This window comes from Cyprinodon tularosa, unplaced genomic scaffold, assembly GCF_016077235.1.
Source record: "Cyprinodon tularosa strain WSP-4 unplaced genomic scaffold, ASM1607723v1 ctg490, whole genome shotgun sequence".
Taxonomy (NCBI): domain Eukaryota; kingdom Metazoa; phylum Chordata; class Actinopteri; order Cyprinodontiformes; family Cyprinodontidae; genus Cyprinodon; species Cyprinodon tularosa.
The window spans coordinates 30,521-51,269 of NW_024039219.1; the positions used below are offsets into that span (position 1 = coordinate 30,521).

General features: G+C 40.9%; 1 protein-coding gene across 1 annotated transcript in view; it reads right to left on the reverse strand.

Moving 5' to 3' along the window:
- Positions 1-4,274: 4,274 nt before the first annotated feature.
- scinlb (scinderin like b) overlaps positions 4,275-20,749 on the reverse strand; it is a 47,790-nt gene continuing 31,315 nt past the window's right edge. The window contains exons 7-17 of the mRNA XM_038302475.1: positions 19,207-19,339; positions 16,126-16,214; positions 15,842-16,057; positions 15,632-15,765; positions 15,455-15,545; positions 11,650-11,820; positions 11,020-11,194; positions 8,995-9,110; positions 8,813-8,890; positions 8,622-8,682; positions 4,275-4,918 (exon numbers count right to left, since the gene is read on the reverse strand). Of these exons, the coding sequence (XP_038158403.1) occupies positions 4,758-4,918; positions 8,622-8,682; positions 8,813-8,890; positions 8,995-9,110; positions 11,020-11,194; positions 11,650-11,820; positions 15,455-15,545; positions 15,632-15,765; positions 15,842-16,057; positions 16,126-16,214; positions 19,207-19,339 (1,425 nt within the window). The 3' untranslated portion in view covers positions 4,275-4,757. The remainder of the gene's footprint in view (positions 4,919-8,621; positions 8,683-8,812; positions 8,891-8,994; positions 9,111-11,019; positions 11,195-11,649; positions 11,821-15,454; positions 15,546-15,631; positions 15,766-15,841; positions 16,058-16,125; positions 16,215-19,206; positions 19,340-20,749) is intronic.

A 20,749-nucleotide genomic window follows, 5' to 3' on the forward strand; every position in this document is an offset into this window, starting at 1 on the left:
CCAGGATAGAAGAGATACGATCTCTCTTTTTCATTTTCATCAGAACTCTGGCTGCAGCATTTTGGATCAGCTGAAGGCTTTTAACTACAGTTTGTGGACTTCCTGATAGTAAAGAATTACAATAGTCCAGCCTTGAAGTAACAAATGCATGGACTAGTTTCTCAGCATCACCCCGCGACAGGAGATTTCTCATTTTTATATGTGAGAACGAGGATGTTGGAGCTTGGCCTGTTTTCCAGTGTGGTCCTGTTTCTCTGACTGTGACCAACTGGATGTGCTCTCTTCATCCTCTGACATGGGAGCTGGCTCGGAGCTCGTCTGCCTGGCTGTGTGTTTCCTGGACGGGGCCGCCTGTGGAGCTGGTTGACAGTTGCCTTTTGTATCTATGCTTCTTTTTCTATGTCTGCTTCTGTCTCCTTGAACCCCAGTGGGCCTCAGCAGATGGCTGCTCACACTGAGCCTGGTTCTGCTGGAGGTTTCTTCCTGTTCAAAAGGAGTTTTTCCTCTCCACTGTCGCTACAAGCATGCTTAGTGTGAGGAATTGCTGAAGAGTCAATGAGTCGATGCAATCGGCGGAAAACTTGGACCAATCTGACTGGATGATCTGGTTGAATTGTGACCTGAGATGACATGTTGTTATTTGGCGCTATATAAATAAACTGAATTAATTTGAATACATTTTGCAATATTCCGGAGATAAAAGAAGGAAATTGTAGAAAACTCTTATATATGGGATTTTAATGACAGATCCTGATCAAGAATAAAGAAATATAACGTATTAAAATCTGGATTCTGTTCAGGGCACTCATTCTTGGGGCTCCTTAATAGCAGCTTATCATATGTTTGATAATTGCCAATATTGACACATCTTGGCCAATACTCCACAAAGATTAGCTATATTTTCTTACTTTTTATTGTTTTAATATATTTATATAAGACATGGGATCAGAGTTGTACCAACTTCCTCTCTAATGGAACATCTTTGTATGAGAAGGCTCACTGTAAACAGCTGAGGCTTCAGCTTCTTTGTCCTTCTCTGTAGAGCTTTAGGTGGAGACATTTCAGTTGGCTGCTACAGATGTCTCCATGACAGCGGTAGACAGGCCTGTGCAGAGGATAAATCTAGCCTGTAGGCAATCATCACTCTCTAAACCTGTCCTTCACAGACATATGTCCTGCCAGGGTCTGCCACTACCTGACTGGCAGACAAGAGTTTTTGTCCTGCAGTACAATTAAAAGATGTTGTCATGAAGCCGAGGTCAGATGGACCCAGTATTCAAGGCGAGACAGTCAGTAGGAAAGTTCAAAAAAGGTTTATTAAACAAAAACTAAGGTGGAGCTGCGGCTCGCGGATACTGCAGGCAGGAGGGGGGGGCACCGCCCAATCTCAGACATTCTGTAGTGGGAGAAACACAGGTAAGTGACCGCGATCATCTGACTGAAAATGATGTTCTCAGTGAGTCACTTACCTGGTTTAGCAGTCCAGACCAAGAATGTCCCAGTGCTGCAGTTCCAGAGGACGTGCTGAAAGCCGGTCCTGGTCAGGGATCCAGAACAGATAGAAACAGAAACAGGTGGCAGGATCCAGACTTCCAGGCATCCACAGGCTTCTAGGAGGGTTCAGAGTCTGACTGGGACCAGAAGCGTGACCAGGTGGTCACGCACAGGAGCAGACAGGAACAGGTGCAGACAGGCAGGCTCAGTGGAAGAGGGTAGCCGAGACAGGACGTGGAACCAGAACTTGAAGCAGGACTTTAAACTGGTTTTCTCCTGGAGCCAGGCTTACTCAGATAAAAACTGAACCTCCCCCCATAATGAGCCAAAAACCCAGAGGACTCCGCGGGGGAGGAACAGTGGACGATCAGGAGACGAGACAAACACAAAACCCTCTTTCCACTGGCAGCTAGGATCCAGGACATGAACCAAATAAAACTGAACAGAAAGACTGACAGAAAGACAAGCAATGATCTGGCCCTGAATGCTCAGGCTGAACTGAATATAAACCAGAGGAAACAGGTGAGAGGAATAAATTATAATTGAGGCAGGGAGGGAAAAACGACAGGTGAAAGGAATGACAAATTAAGGAGCAAACAGGCCAGATCATGACAGATGTTCATATTAATTCTAATAGTAATAATAAATGCAGCCAGAGTTCTGATGAAAATCATATTTCTCCTATCTTTGCTTCCCTTTATTGGCATCTCGTTAAATCCAGTACATAATTAAAAATCCTCATTCTCATTAATTAAGCCATAAATAACAAAGCTCCATCTGATATCAGAGATCTGATTGTTCCTGATGTTCCTAACAGAGCACTTCGCTCTCAATCCGCAGGTTTACTAGTGGTTCCTAGAATTTCTAAAAGTAGAATGGGAGGCAGGTCTTTTAGTTATCAGGCTCCTCTCCTGTGGAACCAACTACCAGTTTTAGTCCGCGAGGCAGACACCCTGTCTACTTTTAAGGTGTGGTCAGAAAATTTAGATTTCTTTTATTTCATATACTAATTCATACTATTTACTCACTATAAAAGTTTATCCTGCAAGGCCACACAATTCTCCTGGGGTGAATAGTTGAACACCTTTTTCCCACCACAAAGGGTGGGCTTAGAACTTTCCTTTTTGATAAAGCTTATAGTTAGAGTGGCTCAGGTTATCCTGAGCCACTCTATAGTTTGTCCTCTATAGCAGGCATCCACAACCTCGGTCCTGGAGGCCGCCTGTCCTGCAGGTTTAAGAGGTTTCCCTGCTTTAGCACAGCTGATTATAATGATTGCAGTAGACCAAAAGCCTGTTAATCAGCTTTCAATTAAAATCAGCTGTGCTGGAGCAAGGAAACCTCTAAAACCTGCAGGACAGCGGGCCTCCAGGACCGAGGGTGGGGGATGCCTGCTCTATAGCCTTAGGCTGATGGAGGACATAGGGACCCCTTTTCATCTTTCTGCTTCATTTTATCTCTATTTCCTCTTCTGCAGTATTTGTTGGTTTAACCTCTAAATTTATATTTCCTTTGCTTTTTCCTCATCATAGTAGCTTAATCTGAACTATTCCTGTTTGGTTGTGACAGCATCTCAGAGAGAAATAGCAGCTGGGCTATTGCCATTAACACCTTTGGTTAGAGATGATAAATTTGGGCCTGTTTTTCAGTGATATTCCTGTATCTATTGTAGACAAAGTTTGTGTCTATAACACGAAAAACGTAAATATAATTTCAAAGTATATGAATGCTTTTAGCAAGTGTCTATTAAAAATGGAAATGATTGTAAAAAAACAAACAAAAAAACAATGTGCCTCTTAACAACCTTCTTCTTCTTCTTTTTTCTTTTATCATGATTTAATATTAATTCCAAAGTTAAAATACAATCCACTGGACTTACAAACCACTGAAAAGACGTTTCTCTTCCATCCAGGAAGCTTTTTCAATTCAAAATGTCAGAAATAGTGTTGAGTTCCAGGCCTTATAGAGGGGACTAACAAAGCCTTGTTTTTGATGAACGGGTCCACCCCTTTGGTATGGGGGTCATTTGGCTTCTTTTGTGTTTTTTAGCTTTTTTGGAATGACCTGGATGACTGAGAATCTTCCCCAGCACATGATTTAATAGCTTCAGATGATTTTGGTTGATTCTTAGCACATTCATTTAAAAACACCCCCTATAAAGTAGATAAACTTTGCTCATCTAAGCCTTTTAAAAATAAAGTGAATATTTTATATTCGTTTACTGCTCAGTTTCTAAAATGGCTATAAAAAACATGCGATCTTTTCCCTATTCCTCTGCACCTTCTCTTTTTCAGAGGGAATCTGATGACCTGTACATTTCAGGGCAGATATTTGTTTTTCCCATGATCATAACACAAGCTTAAATTTCACATCCTTGTCACGTTTTGGTTGGTTTGAGGACCCAAAATGCCAAACCAAACACAAGGAGCCAGGGAGAGACGAGGTAGGAAGACAACAACATGAGAAGCCAGCAAAGACAAGGAACCAACAAGGAGAGACAGCAGAGGGAGAGAATATATAGCTGACTGAGACAAAGGCAGGGCTAACGAGCTGATGAGGAGCAGGTGTGAGAGGAGACAACAAGGGAGCCAAGGGGAAAGGAACACACACAAGAAGACAACAGAAGACAACAGAAAAACCTGAGAACTAACATAAATCTAGAAACTACAACAAAACAGGAATTAAACCAATAGAACTAGGAAACATGGAGCAAAGTAAAGCGCAACAGAACCAAAACCATGACAATCCTTAAATAAAGGATCAAAGACCAAAAGCTTTAAACTAAAAAGTTTTATTTAAAAGCCATTCACATGAATATATCAGGGTGATTTAAAAAGCCATGAAGACAAATATTCCGTCTACAGATCTTACAGAGCATGTTTTAAATTTAACAAGCAGAAAAGTCAACAACAAAGAGTAGGATGTAATTCATGGAATATGTTCTGTTTAACTAAACATGATGCAAAAAGAAATAACAGGTAATGGAGATGGTTTCGCTACTAGTTTATAAACCGAAGAATAAAGCGCTAAGAGATAGAAACAGGACAGACTGTTTATATTTTATTCAGGTTCTTCCTGACAATCCAAAGGCAAGAAGCCCAAACTGAGAGATGAATGAACCATAGTGGAGCTATTCAACCTCATAAATGTAATAACATTGGTATTGGCACTTAGGTATTTGATTAAAGCAGGAATTATACTGTAATGTAGAGAGCTGATAGAAAAAAGGGCAGAGTGCAGAGGATAAGGCTGGGGTTTTGTGTTCAGAAGCGGGCGCGGATTCTATCCAGTGGATCCTTGTCCCACATCTTGGCATCCCAGGCCTGGAACCAACCTGTGAAAGTGGGAGGCTCTGCGCCCTGCTTGATGGTGGTGATGGGCAGCCCTTTGCGACCAGACGGGTCTGAGTCCACGTAGTCTTTGGCTGTGTGACGAAAAGTGAAAGAAAGAGATAGTTTCGTTCATTAAGGATGAAACTAACAGCGAGTCCAAAAGGGATCTTTATTTACATAAAACTGATTATTATTTACACCGAAAATACAGGCAGTAGGAGGTAAACCATCCTTCCCTGTGAAACACGGACCAAAAACAAAACATTTAATGTGTCTCTGGTCAAACTGAATGTTAGCGCCCTCGTAGATTAAAAAAGGGTATATATTTTTGCCAAAACAAATGAAATTAATTTCAATATAAAAAATAAAAAACTCAGACGTCGAAAATGCAAATTTTGTGTTTTTTACGGCACTAGTGGCTTGTTTTTTTGGACAGGAGGCTGTATGAAAGATGGGGAGAGACATACAACAAAGGACCACAGGTTGGATTTGAACCCAGGTGGGCCTCCATACATGGGTCATGTGTGCTAACCGCTGTGCCACCAAAGCACACCCAAAGTTGCACATTTTTTTTAAATTTCCATGATTAGAGGTAAATATATGGTGGCCCTGAAGTGCAAACTGCAACTACAAATCTAAAAGCGCAACTACATTAAGGAAATCGCAACTACATAAAGCAAAGCGCAACTACATTAAGAAAACAAAACTACATAAAGCGCCGTTTGACCCTTGAACCGGAAGTCATTCTGCCTGCTGCGGCTTTTGAAAACATGGATATTGTCGGCGCCCCAAACATAGCTGCCGTTATCCAGGAATATTTTGAATCAGGACATACGTACGAGGCGATACTGGATATGCTCAAGACTAATCACGAAAGTTTAGTTAGTTTGCGTACACTGAAGACACACTTAAAAGAAGCTGGACTGTTCAGACGACGCAACTTCCGGTTCAAGGGTCAAACGGCGCCGTCGTCCAATCAGCGATGTCTGATGTTTCCCACTGGTACCTACCTTTTCCGGTAGGTTCATGTAATTGTGTTTTCCTTAATGTAGTTGCGCTTTGCTTTATGTAGTTTTGTTTTTCTTAAAGTAGTTGCGCTTTTAGATTTGTAGTTGCAGTTTGCACTTCAGGGCCACCGTACAAATATTTCTAACATTTAAAAAAAAGGTTTCCTGACATTGTAAAGAATGATATTTGGGGTTTGCGATTCCAGGCCCGGGGTCTCTCTCCATGGGAGTTTGCATGTTCTCCCTGAGCATGTGTCGGTTCTCTCCGGATACTCCAGCGTCCTCCCAAAGTCTGAAATCTTTCTCCCCCAGGAACTTGGGGCCCTAGGCAACTGCCTAGTATTGCCCAATGGTAAATCCCTCGCTGGCTGTAAGATAATGTACTTGACACGTTTTATTCATTTTGTTTAAGCTGGGATTACATGTGTTTCGTTTTTCAAAAACATGGAAAGGATGCCATTTGTGCCTTTGTGGAAGATGTTGAAGATGCACATTCCTCCATACTGGATTTGGCAAAAGTTTGATTTATCAGTTAACTCAGCTAATTGTGTAGCAAATCAAGAATGTGATGTGTCACATTTGGTACTGCATCTACACTTAGCTAAATGTTCAATGTGGGAAGCAGGTGCCACTTGGTGATTTTACCCAATCAGCTCTAAGCATTCCATTGAATGAAATCCCTCCCTTTTGCGAAAACTTTTCACAGGAGTCTATCCGGATGGATACACGTATAAATGTTCTTATGATCTTATGATCTTATGCCAGATCAGTGCCAATACTTCATGTCACGCAATAGATTGTAGGCAACCATTTAGCTCCCAGCGGTGGCTAGTGATGGCAATTTCAAAGCCCCGTGAACAAATGAACTATTTTGACACAATTGGACAAAACTTGACACCATGTTTGATACATTCGATACAGTTAAGAATGGCGGCATCTGCTGGATGCTATCAGAACTACAACTGAGCAGGTATCCTAATGTCTGCATAATTTCATGCTTGAACTTGTTTGTTGCATAATAATGGTGTTAATAAATATTCTAGAAATAAATAAGAAAACTAATGTCTGACCTGTGCCCCATTATTATCAGGTTTTAAGTTCGGATCCAACCCGTTTCCACTTAGGATACCTCTCGGCATGTGTGACCTAATATTTGAGTAGGCTGGACCTACAACTATATAAACACGTCAATAAATTATCCTTTAAATAGTTACTTCTACTGTTTTCTTCATTGTCTACTGTGGTGTATATATATATATATATATATATATATATATATATATATATATATATATATATATATATATATATATATATATATATTGTATATATGGTATCTGTATCGGCGAGTACCAACAAATACGGCATTGATACCATTTTGAGAGCCAAAAGTTTATTCAACTATTGTCACCCATTCTAGGTAGGCAAAAAAACCTAGCCCAATGCCTATGCTGTAGTCTGTGCATATAATCTGTTATAGTCTATGTTTCAAATTTACCAAGGAATCGCCAAGATGAGGATTGCATATTGTCGGATAGAAAGTGGGATAAAATATCATAGAAACATGAACTAACTATACTTAACAATACAGAGTGGTTTTATATAAAGTGATTGTTATGGTAAGAGCCTGGTTTTGAAAATGGATCGTTTATATTCTATTATCTCATTTGCAGTGGGATGCAAAATGACCTTTTCTTAATGTAGTCTAGTAAAACAAATCCCAAAATTTAGAAAATTTCTATAAAAAAAATAATAAATTCCTGTCTTAAAATCTGTGTTGTTTTTTTTTCGTTATCTTCTGCAGGCCAGTTAGTTCTACGTCAGCCTGAACACCTTAATTCGGCCAATCATATATCAATGCTTATCTGTCAATCAAATGTGGGGGGAGTAATTAACCAGCGCTCTCCCCCATCCTCCTCCATGACTGAGGTACCCTGAGCATGGTACCGTCCCGCCACACTGCTCCCTTGGGGCGCCATTGAGGGCTGCACGGGTGAGGCATAAATGCAATTTCATGGTGTGCAGTGTTCACTTGTGTGTCACAATGACAATGGGAGTTGGAGGAGTTTCCCAAAGGGCTTTCACGCTTTCACAATCTTGATTCATGTCGCAGCTAATATACGCAACGGTTGAAATCAGAATCCTTTCCTTTCCCATTGAGTTGCGTCCCAGTGTTCACGGGGATGGACGTCTGTGTCTTCAGCAGGCGTAGAGCTAATAGAACTGCGAGGCAAGGGCTCAAACATGTACGGCTGGAAGCCTTCTACACCAAACCAAGCTTCTGCCGCCCTGGCGTCCTCTTCCACAACATCTTCGCTTTCCTCCTCTAAATAAAAAATGGATGACGGAGGAGACTCATCCACGACCTCCGACACTAAACTCTCCTCCTCTTGCATGTTTCCGCTGTCCATAGCGTTCCTTGACAGCGTCGTTTCTAAGTCACCAATTTAGTGCTACTTGGTCCCAATGGAATTTCCCATTGGGAACCTGCTAGCACTAAGCTGCTAACTGGTTAGCAAGATGCTTCAGACAAACCGGCCACAACCAAACTTGCTTGCAAACCTTCCGCCACAACAATCCCGCCCCTTTGACAATCGACCAATCACATTTACTTTATTCACTCGTGTAAAGTCGGGCACCATCTGGGGAGAATTCGGAAATGCAACGGTTGGAACGGCCGCTTTCCTACGCCTTAAAAAATGTTTAAAGCCCAAATTACTTAAACGAAACACATTTAAAGATCCCCTCAGTTTTTGCGTCAATCTTCACACCTTTTAGCGTTACCAACCTATTTTGGGCGCTGCGTTCTTTTCCTCGTCGTTGGCCTCATTGCCGACCCAAAGGAAGAGCTGCAGAAGGGAAAGAGACACATTCAGTCAATATGGTACCGTAGCACCAGGTTTGAGGCTCCAGTCAGAGCCAGCAGAGCTCTAAATTCTGAAATGAGCGTTTGGGTGAAAATAAAAACACTAATCTTACCTGATCCCAAGCATCCAGGATCATGACGTCATCAGTGGCCAGATCTGACTGTGTGAAGTCTCCTGGTACCTCTTCCACCTGAACAACAGCGTAAAGTCAGGCTGGCAGCTTTTAAGTCTGCTGCTTTTTACAGCCACATTATAATAAATAAAGAAATTCTGACATGACTGCATTCGACTTACGATGAGTCTTCCTGTTTTGTTGGAGCAACCGAACAAACGAGGAGGTCTGGCTGTGCCCTGCAGGCTCTTTGAGGTCTGGTACTCCTTTTTGCCGCCCAGAACTGACCAGAAATCAGCTGAGGAGGAAAAAAACATTTAACCTTTAGCTAAAAGATGCTAACAGACACAGGGAGACTTTTTTTCTACAGCAGATCTAATAGAGTGGTTTAGGTTAGAATGGAACGTGGAATTAAACAGTGCTGCCCCACCCCCACTTGTTGCTGTGCACTGCCTGTCAGCTCTCTAGTGGTGGCCTAGTGGTTGGGGTGGAAGTTTTCAATAGGGGGTTCAAGACCCCTAGGGGATCTACAGAGGTACTGAATTGGGATCGCAAAACTTTTGGGTGATTAGACTTTTTTTAATAGTAAACCCTGCAATTTTTTCCACTATTTGAAATGTATTTAAATCCACATTAACATGAATTCAACAGACTAGTAAACAGATAAATGGAGGCAGAAGATGTCTTTCAGTCATCAATGCTCACATTCAGCGACACACAGGAGCTCTTTCAAGCTGGGCAGCGTTTCATTCACAACACCTGTTCCATCAACCAGGAATCAGAAATACTTTAATAATCCCAGGGAGGGATTACTTTAGTTACATTACTCCATCTGTAATAGAGGGACTATAGGAGCAGTTTGATATAACACTATTTCATACAATATATATAATTAGGGGGTCCCTGTTCCATCTCGCCATCAGTTTGGGGTCCTTGGCCTGGAAAACTTTGAAGACTCCTGGGTTAGTAACCTGACTCCGCCAGATGGATTTGCTCCGCATATCCATCTGGAAACCTTCCGTTGAAGTAATTTTGGGAAGGGGCGAAAATCCTGGTTAGCTGATTGGCCTATGTTGGTGATAGACGGGCCAAATAAACCAAGCAGATCAACGAAGCATGTGACGTACTAACAGAGCGACGATGAAAACAGAACCACAAGCCAGGCTACTCTTGCCGAAACCAGTCGGGAGAAGAGCAAAAACATCTTTTCCTCTGAGAAAAGCCTCCAGAGCAGTGTTTTGCTCTTCTTTCAGTGAAGAAATACTCTGTAATTCCGATAAAACTTGCTCGATAGCCACACTAATGCTAGTTTCATCGGCTGAAGCCGCCATGTTCTTTAGACTGAACTGTCGCGCTTCTCGTTGCGTCACACCTCAACCCGCCTCAAAGCCAACGCTGATTGGACGTTCGTTTGGTGAACGGCTCCAGATTTTCTTTAACGGAGAGTCTCCAGACTGATCTGCGAGTGAAACCTTGAAAGCTCGCGAGATCAGGATGGTCTCACGAGGCTACTGGGTTAGGACATTGCACAATTCAAGCCCCACTCCCACAGACTGCCACTCTGGCTCCCTGATCAAAGACCCTTAACCCCAAACTGCTCCCTGGGCTCCACACTATGGCAGCCCACTGCTCCATGTGGAGTAAAGATGTTGAGATATGTTTGTTCTTAGCCTCACAGGCTCCAAACGAAGGTCATGAGAGATAAGAATGAGTCACAAAGCCTCCTTCATGGCATGAAGGTGAGGACTGCTGTTATTAGGAGATCCATCTGACCAGTGAGAGATAGATTAACCCTACAGGGAATGGCCTTGATGAACTTAAGTTGTTTTTCCTAAAAATGAGGGAGAAAGTTCTTTATGCAGGGGGTGGGTTAGTTCCCCTGGGGGGAGTGTGTTTGGGATTTCTGTAAGGTATAAATAAATGTACTGAGGTTTCCTCAGTCACAGCTCTATCTCTCCGTCGGAGGATGTAAAATAAATATGAAACTTATTTCCTGCAAGAAATGCTTCTGTCTCAGCTTCTTAACTCCACATCCCCAATGGGATGGGTTAAATGCAGAGAGGTAATTTCGTTGCTCTGTACTTGTGACAATGTAATAACAATAAGAGCTAAAAAAACAAATGTTTTCTTTACTTTAGAGAAAGAAGCATTAGACCATCTTGTAAACCTTCCTCTTTTTCTCCGCATGCATTAAAAATGAGACCCACCTGGCTCCTTGCCCTCTGAGACATTGTTGGGACTGCCGCCCAAAAAGCCAACAACGTGCTTGGCCGCGTTCATCTCCTCCTCGCTGGCTCCCACGCCGCGCCACACAAACAGGCCTTTGGGGGATTTCAGCACGAACACGTCGTTGGTGTTCAGATTGGAAGCCGAGGCCTCGACCTGATTGGAACAGAGTTAGAAAACTAAGACTGAGCTTCCCCGCATGTGACCGTAAACACTGTGATTGGAAAATTTATATTTCTCTTATTTCATATATTTATTACGCTATTTACTCACTGAAAACGTTTGTCTGTGAGGGGTGTTTGTAGAAAAGACACTTCTTCCCATAACAAACCAGATTCTTTCTCAAGGTTTATTTATAACATGTTACTGTTTAACCAAAATGTCTGTAATTTGTTTTGACTCTGACTTCTTTCCATTGTTGTAAGTAAGGAGGAACGAACGCTGCCCAGGCAGAACAGGGCTGATTACCGAGCAATCAGGGCTTTATGATGAACTGTTCTCGCTTTACAAAGATAAAATAAATTGAGTAAAATCCATCGATCTCCGTTTATTTAACTGGAGTAAATAGTTGGATACTTTTTTCCCACTACAACACCTGTAAACAAACTCACCTCTACAGCACGGGTGGCGCCGGAAGAGCTCTGACGGATGTGGAAGAGACGGGTGCTGCCAGGCTGAGACTGCCCACCTTTACGAGAAGTTCCCCCACTGTGGATGATCATGGGTTTGCCCTGGAAGAGGCTCATCAGGTGGGGAGGCTCCTGACCCTGAGTCACTCTCACCTGTGGATAGGGGGGGGCGAGCTGATTTAAAATCCTTCTCCAAATTAACCCTTTATAGGGGACTCAGTGAAATACAAGACATTTTTACCTTCAAAACATTAAAAAAATATGGATATTCTGAGGGCAAAAATGAAAAAACAAAAAACAAAAGTACGGAGCCCCTAAAGGGACATGGAGGGGAAAAAAACAACTTTTGCGAGATCCTGCAATACTTTTGCTAGATCTCGCAATACTTTTGCAAGATCCCGCAATACTTTTGGGAGATCCTGCAATACTTTTGCGAGATCCCGCAATACTTTTGCGAGATCCCGCAATACTTTTGCGAGATCCTGCAATACTTTTGCGAGATCCCCCAATACTTTTGCGACATCTGGCAATACTATTGCGAGATCCCGCAATACTTTTGCTAGATCCTGCAATACTTTTGCGAGATCCAGCAATACTTTTGCGAGATCCCCCAATACTTTTGCGAAATCTGGCAATACTATTGCGAGATCCCGCAATACTTTTGCGAGCTCCTGCAATACTTTTGGGAGATCTAGCAATACTTTTGCGAGATCCTGCAATACTTTTGCGAGATCCCCCAATACTTTTGCAAGATCCTGCAATACTTTTGCGAGATCTCGCAATTGTTTTGCAAGATCCCGCAATACTTTTGCAAGATCTCGCAATTCTTTTGCAAGTTCCCGCAATACTTTTGCGAGATCCTGCAATAGTTTTAGGAGATCTCGCAAAAGTATTGCGGGATCTCGCAAATGTTTATTTTTTCCCTCCGTACAAAAGTGCTTCTATAAGAAATTCATGGAAAACACACTGAGAGTGAAAGAAACATATTTTTTGGTCCAACATAACCTTAGAGGCATTAATGCTGATTCTGGCACTTATAGTTTTTATTTTATAAACCTAAGTATAATTGTTAACTAGGCTAATTAACTTTTTAACTTGACTTTTTAATTTTTCAATTAGATTTTTACCTTTTTTCTTAAGTTAACTTTTTTTCCAACTCAATTTCTAGTAGGTAATATCTCACTTAAGGGCTCGTCTACATACTGAAATGTCAAAATAAGATGTACAGCCATGTAGCAGCATCTTTGCTGAATGGCTGGATATAGATCTTGTGCTTCTAGACCTCACCGCGGGACATGAAGGGGGGGTTCATTTGTAAGGGGTATGAAAGTGAGGGTTAGGAATAAAAAATACAGACTACGCAAACCGCATACAGCTGTTCACATGGAGGGAAAGAGCTGCTCAGAGCGTCAATCATCTTGAACTTTAGGAGAGACATTCAGTAAAAGTGAAGAAGTTTGAAGACATTTAAGAGATCCCAGCAAGTTCCAGGACTGAGAAGTTTCTTTGACACCAGTGCAGAGCCATGAGGTTGGTGTAAGAACCTCTAACCCGAGTACTTATGGTGAGAGGCTTCTGATGCAGAAAACAGCAAATATTTATGTTATTTTTTCCGCAATGCTGGCCTCTGTATTTATTAGTTAATGGAAAATGAGCAGCCGGGATTGAAATGGGACTGAGAGCAGAGGACATGTGTCAAAAATCAACAGGCTCAAACCCGTGAGACATTGAAGAGGAGGGTCAACCCCTCTGGCTCAAAATGTCTCAAGAGTCTCAAAATGCTGATTGAAATATTCTCACTTCACAGCATCTTTATGATCGGATCAACATATTTCCACTCTCTTTAGGAAACTCATGGAGTGAAAATTGTTTCATTATTCTTTCACCAAATAACATGTTTTTTAAATGAAAGTTTGGGAAAAAAAATGCAATCCAGGAATGAAATAAAAAAATTCTTAATTGGAAAAAGATTTAGATAACAATTTTCCTTTTTTCTTAGATTTTATCTCTTCAAATGATTCATTCTTCATAGTCTTTATTTACATTTTATTTTTTCCTCATTTAAAAAAGTAATTTTTTTAATATTTTAATTTCCTTTAATTTAATTAAAAAACATGTTCATGGGTTTTTTTTTTTATTTTGTTTGTTGTTTTTGTTTTAGACAATTTTTCTTTGGGTTGAAATTTACTCTTTAAATTCTCTTTAAATTGCATTTTACAGATCAGATTTTCTTCACTTTTGGGGGCGGGTTTTCCTCTGGTGTGACACAACTGCAACACAATTGCATTGTCTTATTCCAAGTGCATATTATCTAATTATCTTATTTAAAGAGTAAAAATACTCAATCCATTGCAAACTATCTCATTTACCTACTCAAATTACGGGTAAAAACACATCGTTTAAGAAATTTTTACTTATTTCTAGATCGTTTTTCCAGTGTACAGCACAAATGGAAAAGAATCACATTTTTAAAACTCAAAAAGTGAAAATTAAAAATATAAATTCTGTAAAAACTATAAAAAAAAAGTCAATAGTGAAAAAGAAATAAATGTTAAAAAATCCAAATAAAATATGTGAAAACAGCAATATTCTTAAAATCTTCTTTCAATTTTTTTAACGTTTCATCTCTGGATTATATTAAAAACACGTCATTTGTTTGCAGCAATAATAAAACATAATTTACTCCACAGAAATTCTCCATATGTCCAACAAACAGGATCTGAGTTCTGAGTCTGTGGGGCTCAAACTAACGGAGACTTTTATCACAGGACGCCCTGCTCCGACCTCTAGGCCTCCAATCCCCCAAATATTGTCTAATCTTTCAAAAAGAAAAATAAAGAATAGATTTGATAACAAAGCCTTAGCAGCACATGAAACAATTTAACATTTTAAAGCTGAGAAAGTCAAATTTTCACAGTTTGTTGATGTGTTGCCATGGCTACAAGATCATGAAAGGTTTATCTATTACACTAAACTAACATGGTTTGGAATGAAGGAGCTAAAATAAACCAACCAGGCATGTTGGGTTTATTTCAGGTGGTTATCAGCAACCTTTATGCTGTGCTGTGAAAATAAGGTCCGGTCAAAAGTAAAGAAACACTGCCCTCTGCTGGATATTATGAGAACTGCTTTTGTTTGGGTCATCAAAAGGAAATCAAGTTTTATGCTGGAGAAGATTCCCAGTCATCCAGGTCATGGTCATTCCATAAAGTTAATGTTAAAAAACAAACCACTGGACCCTTAACGACTGCATTTTCAGAGGAATGGACCAGTATCGGGTTTTGCAGGCCAATAACGACCTCAACGACTCCCATTATTAAGGGGTGGGGCTGGTTTTCCAGTTTCAAACTGCATGTTTTCTACGCCATTACGAGGCTTTTGTTGGGCTGCTCTATAAAAGCCTGGAACTGAACGCTAATCCAGACATTTAGAATTGAGAAAACTTCCTGGATGAGAAGCGAAACGTCTTCAAACTTGGAAAAACAAAGTCCACTGGTTTGCTTTTTAACTTTAACTTTTTGGACACACATGCTTCACAAAATAAGTCAGTGATAGTTACAAAAATCTCCATAATTACAGCTATGTGTAAAAGTTGTACCCAAACTTGGTTTTATCGGTAACAAATAAAGCAAGTTCCTATTTTAATTCCTCTTTAGCATTTTATTTCTATCTTTTGACAACACTGCTAATGGGACAGGTGAGCAGGAGCAAAAGAAAAAGCCAACCAAAATGATTTTGCAGACACTGGTCTGTTCTTTCTGCCTCGTAAGGTCTGTCATGTTCCAACCTGAACTGGGGATCCTCCCATTGAGTCATCCAGCTTGACTGTGAGGAACGCCGAAGCTGCCAGTTCATCCTGCGTACACTTCAGCCCCTGCCTGACAGAGGAGCACACCTAGTCTGAGCCATTCTCCATCTCTGGGTCTTAAACATCTCTACCTGGTTCTGCTCTCTGTTTCCTCACCAGGTGTAAATGATGTGTTGCTCCCTGCTGCCCTTTCTGTAACTGTAGAGGATGAGGTAGCAGTCTCCGCCGTAGAAGTGGCCGTGGGTTGAAGGATCCACCTGTACCCTGTCTCCGCCCTCGACGCGCCAGATCTAAACACAGCAGAACGGTGTTTTCACACAGCCTTGCTGCGATGGCTCTCCGTTCAACATAGGAACACCCTCCTACCTGGACCTTGCCTTTGCCGTCATCCACCATGCCGTGCTGGGCCGCCATGGTTGCGTTTGAGTGCAGAGAGGAGGCATCAAAGGGAACTTGCTCCACCTTGGCGATGCGGCCAATGGTGTAGGCCTTGCTTGGTCCTGTTGTCTCATCCTTGTCCCTCCAGTCACTAAAAAACTGCTTGAACAGGATTGTTTCTGCCCCTGCAGGAAGGACTTGGATCTGCAGGTGAAACGTGACGTTAGCTTTGAGACACAATGGGGGACCTTTGAAGAATGCATTGACCTTACCTGTGTCTTATTGCTGTATCCCTTGTCTTTAATGAACTGCTGCCCTGCAGACATGGCCGCTTTACGCTCAGAAGGATTGGCCTTCGGACCTTTATGGGTTCAAAGGAAAAATGAAATTAACTCCAAACGAAAAAGCCTAAAGGGAATTTGAGTTTCTTCACATGGAATAAGTGTGTCATTGGCAGAAAGACTTTGTTTCCAAGTTTGAAGACGTTTCTCTTCCCAACCAGGAAGCTTTTTCAGTTCAAAATGGCGTTTAGTTGAAGGTTTTATAGAGTGGACCAAAAACAAAGCTTTAGAAAACATGCAACACTGAAAAAAGTAATGCAACAATTTTTTGGGCATTTACTTAATCCTATTTAGGTACTTTAACACAATTGTTTCATGTTAGCATCGTAGGACATAAAAAAAAAATATGGTAAAGTAACTAAATATGATAAGAAAAAATGGAGAAAAGTGGGTGCATTATTTTTTTCAGTGAAATTGAACCGGATGAATGGATCCGCCCCTTTATTATGGGGGTCGTTTGGTTTATTTGTTTTGTCCACTCTATAAAAGCCTGGAACTCGACGCTGTTCCTGACATTTTGAATAAAAAAAATCTTCCTTGATGGGAAGTGACACGTCTTTGAACTTGGAAACAAAGTCCAGTGGATTGTTTTGAACTTTCCTGGAATGACGATGACCTGGATGACTGGGAATGATAGAGCTGTATTATTATGAGCTTAAAGACATTCGCTGTTTAAGTCAGTCATGAGCAGTGATGTTCCAGCTTTTATACGATCACAAATAGTTTTTAGTATTTCTGTTCATGATGACGACACTAGAGGTTCCATCAATAAGCAGCTTGTTTTACCAGCTAATGCTCTAGAGCAGAGGTCTTCAACAGGGGGTCTGCGACCCCTAGGAGTCCATGGAGGTACTGCATGGGGGTCGCCAAAGTTTTAAATGATTAGTTATTTTTTTTATATTCTCTCCTGCTATTTTTTTCCACTAATTAAAATATCTTTAAATCCACATTAACATGAATTCAACAGACTGTAGTAAACAGATAAATGGAGGCAGAAGATGTCTTTCAGTCATCAATGCCAGTGGCGGTTCTAGACCAAATATACCAGGGGGCCAGGAGGGGGCCAGCATGTTTTCATGGGGTCCCGAAAAGCATGAAATAAAAAAAAAAGAGGCAAGGGATTCAAATATATTAATAGAGCTCCATGAAGTGAAATTTTTATTCAATTAGGTTTATTTAACATTCTATGTCATATTAGGTCAATATACATTCAGAATTTAGGAATTTTCCATATTTTTGACTTTTAGTTAAAACGACCTTTTTTCTACAAAATCTGAATTAGAACTCAAGAAAAACTGATAAATTCAGACGTAAAAAATAGAGAAATTTGTTTTGAAAAACACATTTAGCAGATGGAAACTGGGATCCTATCTCAATCCCACTGAAGCTATCGAGTTATGGTTTTTAAATAATTAGTAGAACAGAATTTATAAAGGAAAAAAATGAAATAGATCCAAAGGAGCTCTCAGTAACCATGTCTGTTCCAGCGCAGATCATCATTAGAATTTCTTTGAGTATTATGTGTTCAGTACAGGGGCCATAACAGGGGCCAGGGCATGATCTACAGGGGCACTGGCCCCCGTTGGCCCCTATCTAGAACCGCCCATGATCAATGCACACATTCAGCGACACACAGGAGCTCTTTCAAGCTGGGCACCGTTTCATTCACAACACCTGTCCCATCAACCAGGAATCAGAAATACTTTAATAATCCCAGGGAGGGATTACTTTAGTTACATTACTCCATCTGTAATAGAGTAACTATAGGACCAGTTTGATTGAACACTATTTTATTCAATATATATAATTAGGGGGTCCCCGCTCCGTCGCCATCAGTTTGGGGTCCTTAGCCTGGAAAACGTTGAAACCCCTGCTATAGAGACATTTTTTATTTATAGATTATTGCATGTTTGGAATAATCTACCTAAATATCATCATAGCCAAAATTTCTTTTTAAAAGATTCTGAGACTCTATTTGATGCCCTGAAGTGCTTTTTTTGTTTTATTTTATTTTTTTATTGTTTTTTTTATTTTACTTTTGTATATTCTCTGATCATTTCTAAAGTACTTTGTGTTGAGAAATTACATTTTTAGAAATCCAGTATTTGAGACTGTGTTTTTTACGTTTTAAATGTGGATCCCTGTTAGCTGTTTGCCATGGCAACAGCTAACAGGGATCCTTAATACTATTAGAAATTATGGTTTAAAGGAATAGTACACCCAAAACATGATTAGCCTTCATTTTCTACTCACCCCCATGCTGAACAACACTCTGGAGTACTTCTTTGATATCTCAAATGCATCTGGAGATCTGGGAGGCTTCTTGCTGTCTGCTGACATTCAAATAATGGAGGTCTATGGCGCCCGAGGCAGAAAGGTCCATAAAAGTCCACAAAAAACGTGTCAATATTCCTCCATACTGCTCGTCCAATGTATTCCAAGTGTCCTGAGTGGGTAGCGTCCATAATTTACTCGAAACAAAGTCATTTAGAATGTTTTTAGAGCATAAACAGTAGTGTATAGGATTTCCTGAAAGCGCGATCACGAGTCTACAGAAACAGCGGCAGACCAAACCAGATGAAAGTGCGCATTCAGCTCGGCAAAGAACTCATGCTCTTCCTCAACACTGAAGTCCTCAGACATTTTTCTTTCGTTGTTTCTTTCTTTGCACAGGTAAACAGCACATTTCTTCTTCTACGCTTGCATTATCGGCAGAGCAGACGCTGAATGCGCACTTTCATCTGGTTTGGTCTGCCGCGGTTTCCGTAGACTCGTGAACGCGCTTTTAGGAAATCCTATACACTACTGTTTATGCTCTAAAAACATTGTTGTTCAGTGTTGAACAGTGTTGTTCAGCATGGGGGTGAGTAGAAAATGAAGGCTAATCATGTTTTGGGTGTACTATTCCTTTAAGTAAATTGGTAAAAAGTCCAACATGAATGACATCTGTCCAGTAATGTCTGTGGTTTAACCTGCTGCGTTATCATCCAGTTATAAGAACATTTCTGGTACCTTTCCAAACAAAGATGTTGTTGTCCACCCCGTTGTCCAGGATGTAGCATTCATCAGGGGACAACATGGCCTGTTTGAATGGACTGGACTGAGCCACGCAGGACACCTTCATGGACCCAGAGGCATCTGAGATCTGAGGACCGAAAACACACCATCAGATGAAAGCGCAGTGAGGAGGGACCCTCTGGGATTGCATCGTACGTTTGTGGTTTTTAGACCAGGGGTGCTGTATTAGGGGGGGAAAGTTAGGACCATTCTAAGGACCCTTGACTCAAAAGAAGAAATCCCGCTAAATTTTTCAAATATAAAAAAGAAAATCCAGCAGTAAAATAAATAATCTTCATGTTCTCCCTGATTTTTCAGCAGTAAACAGTGAAACAAGGCATGCATTTTTTGACACACACCCTTCCTGTGAAACTGCAATAAATGGTTTGGTCCTCAGCTCCTGCATCGCATCAGGTCTCCCCGTCCTTCACTGGCAGTTTGCTCTTACCGGGTCTTAAATGCCACGCACACGTCATTTTACGTAGTGATAATAAAAGAAACAAATGAACAAGAAAAGGTGTAAATAAGCAGCCGTTTGGTTAGAAATATCTGCCTGGGTTTCAAAAAGGAATGGACAGGAAGGAGAAAGAAGAGAGAGAGAGAAGGCGTCCGATACCGGGACCTAGTTTTTATCCCCTTCTCATTTTTCTAGAAATGATTGTTACCTGAATAGTTCAAATTGACAATAGATTATTAACCTGTTGAGTGAAATAAGACGCTATCTGCTGGAAACAACTACTTAAAGCCTGGTTATCCTCAATCAGGAACTAGCTGTGGGTCTGGATACGGCCGAGGAGAAGAGGGAGTGGGGGCAAGTTTGTGTGACAACTGAGGGACATGAGGGCCAAAAAGAGCAGAGATCAAGGTGGGAAAATGGTCCCAGCGTTCTAACGCACCTCGCTCTTCCAGCTGCTCCATCTTCACCAGTCGATTTCCACAATGGCGGTCAGACAAACACAATAAGCCGGTAAGGAACCCAACAGGAAATACGCATAGAGCGGATGGAAAATTGACCAATCAGATGCTGATTTATAATGAGAAACCAGGTTTAGCTGTAGGTGACCCAGGGGCGTAGCCAAAACATTTTTATAAGGGTGGCCAGGCAATAACCAATGTACACTGAGGGGTGGCCTAAAGTGCATCGGTGCCAGAACCTCAGGATCAATCTTTTTTTAATGAGCACAAGATCCAAATGTTCTAAATAAAGACAAAATATCCTTTCCTATAGCCTTTGCTAACAAATAGACACATATATTTAAACATCTTCCTAGATAAAAGGTATAGTGGATACATTTCTTCAGATTTGTAGTTCTGGGGCGAACATCTTTTCCTTTGTCAAAAGTTACAATTACTAATAATTTTGCAAAATAATTATATTTACAAACACTAATATCTACATAAATTGATTATTTAATACGTTTTTATTAAAATGGTTATCTACTATTTAACTGAATATTCCAATATGTCTTGCAGAGAAACATATTTATCTCTTTACCCC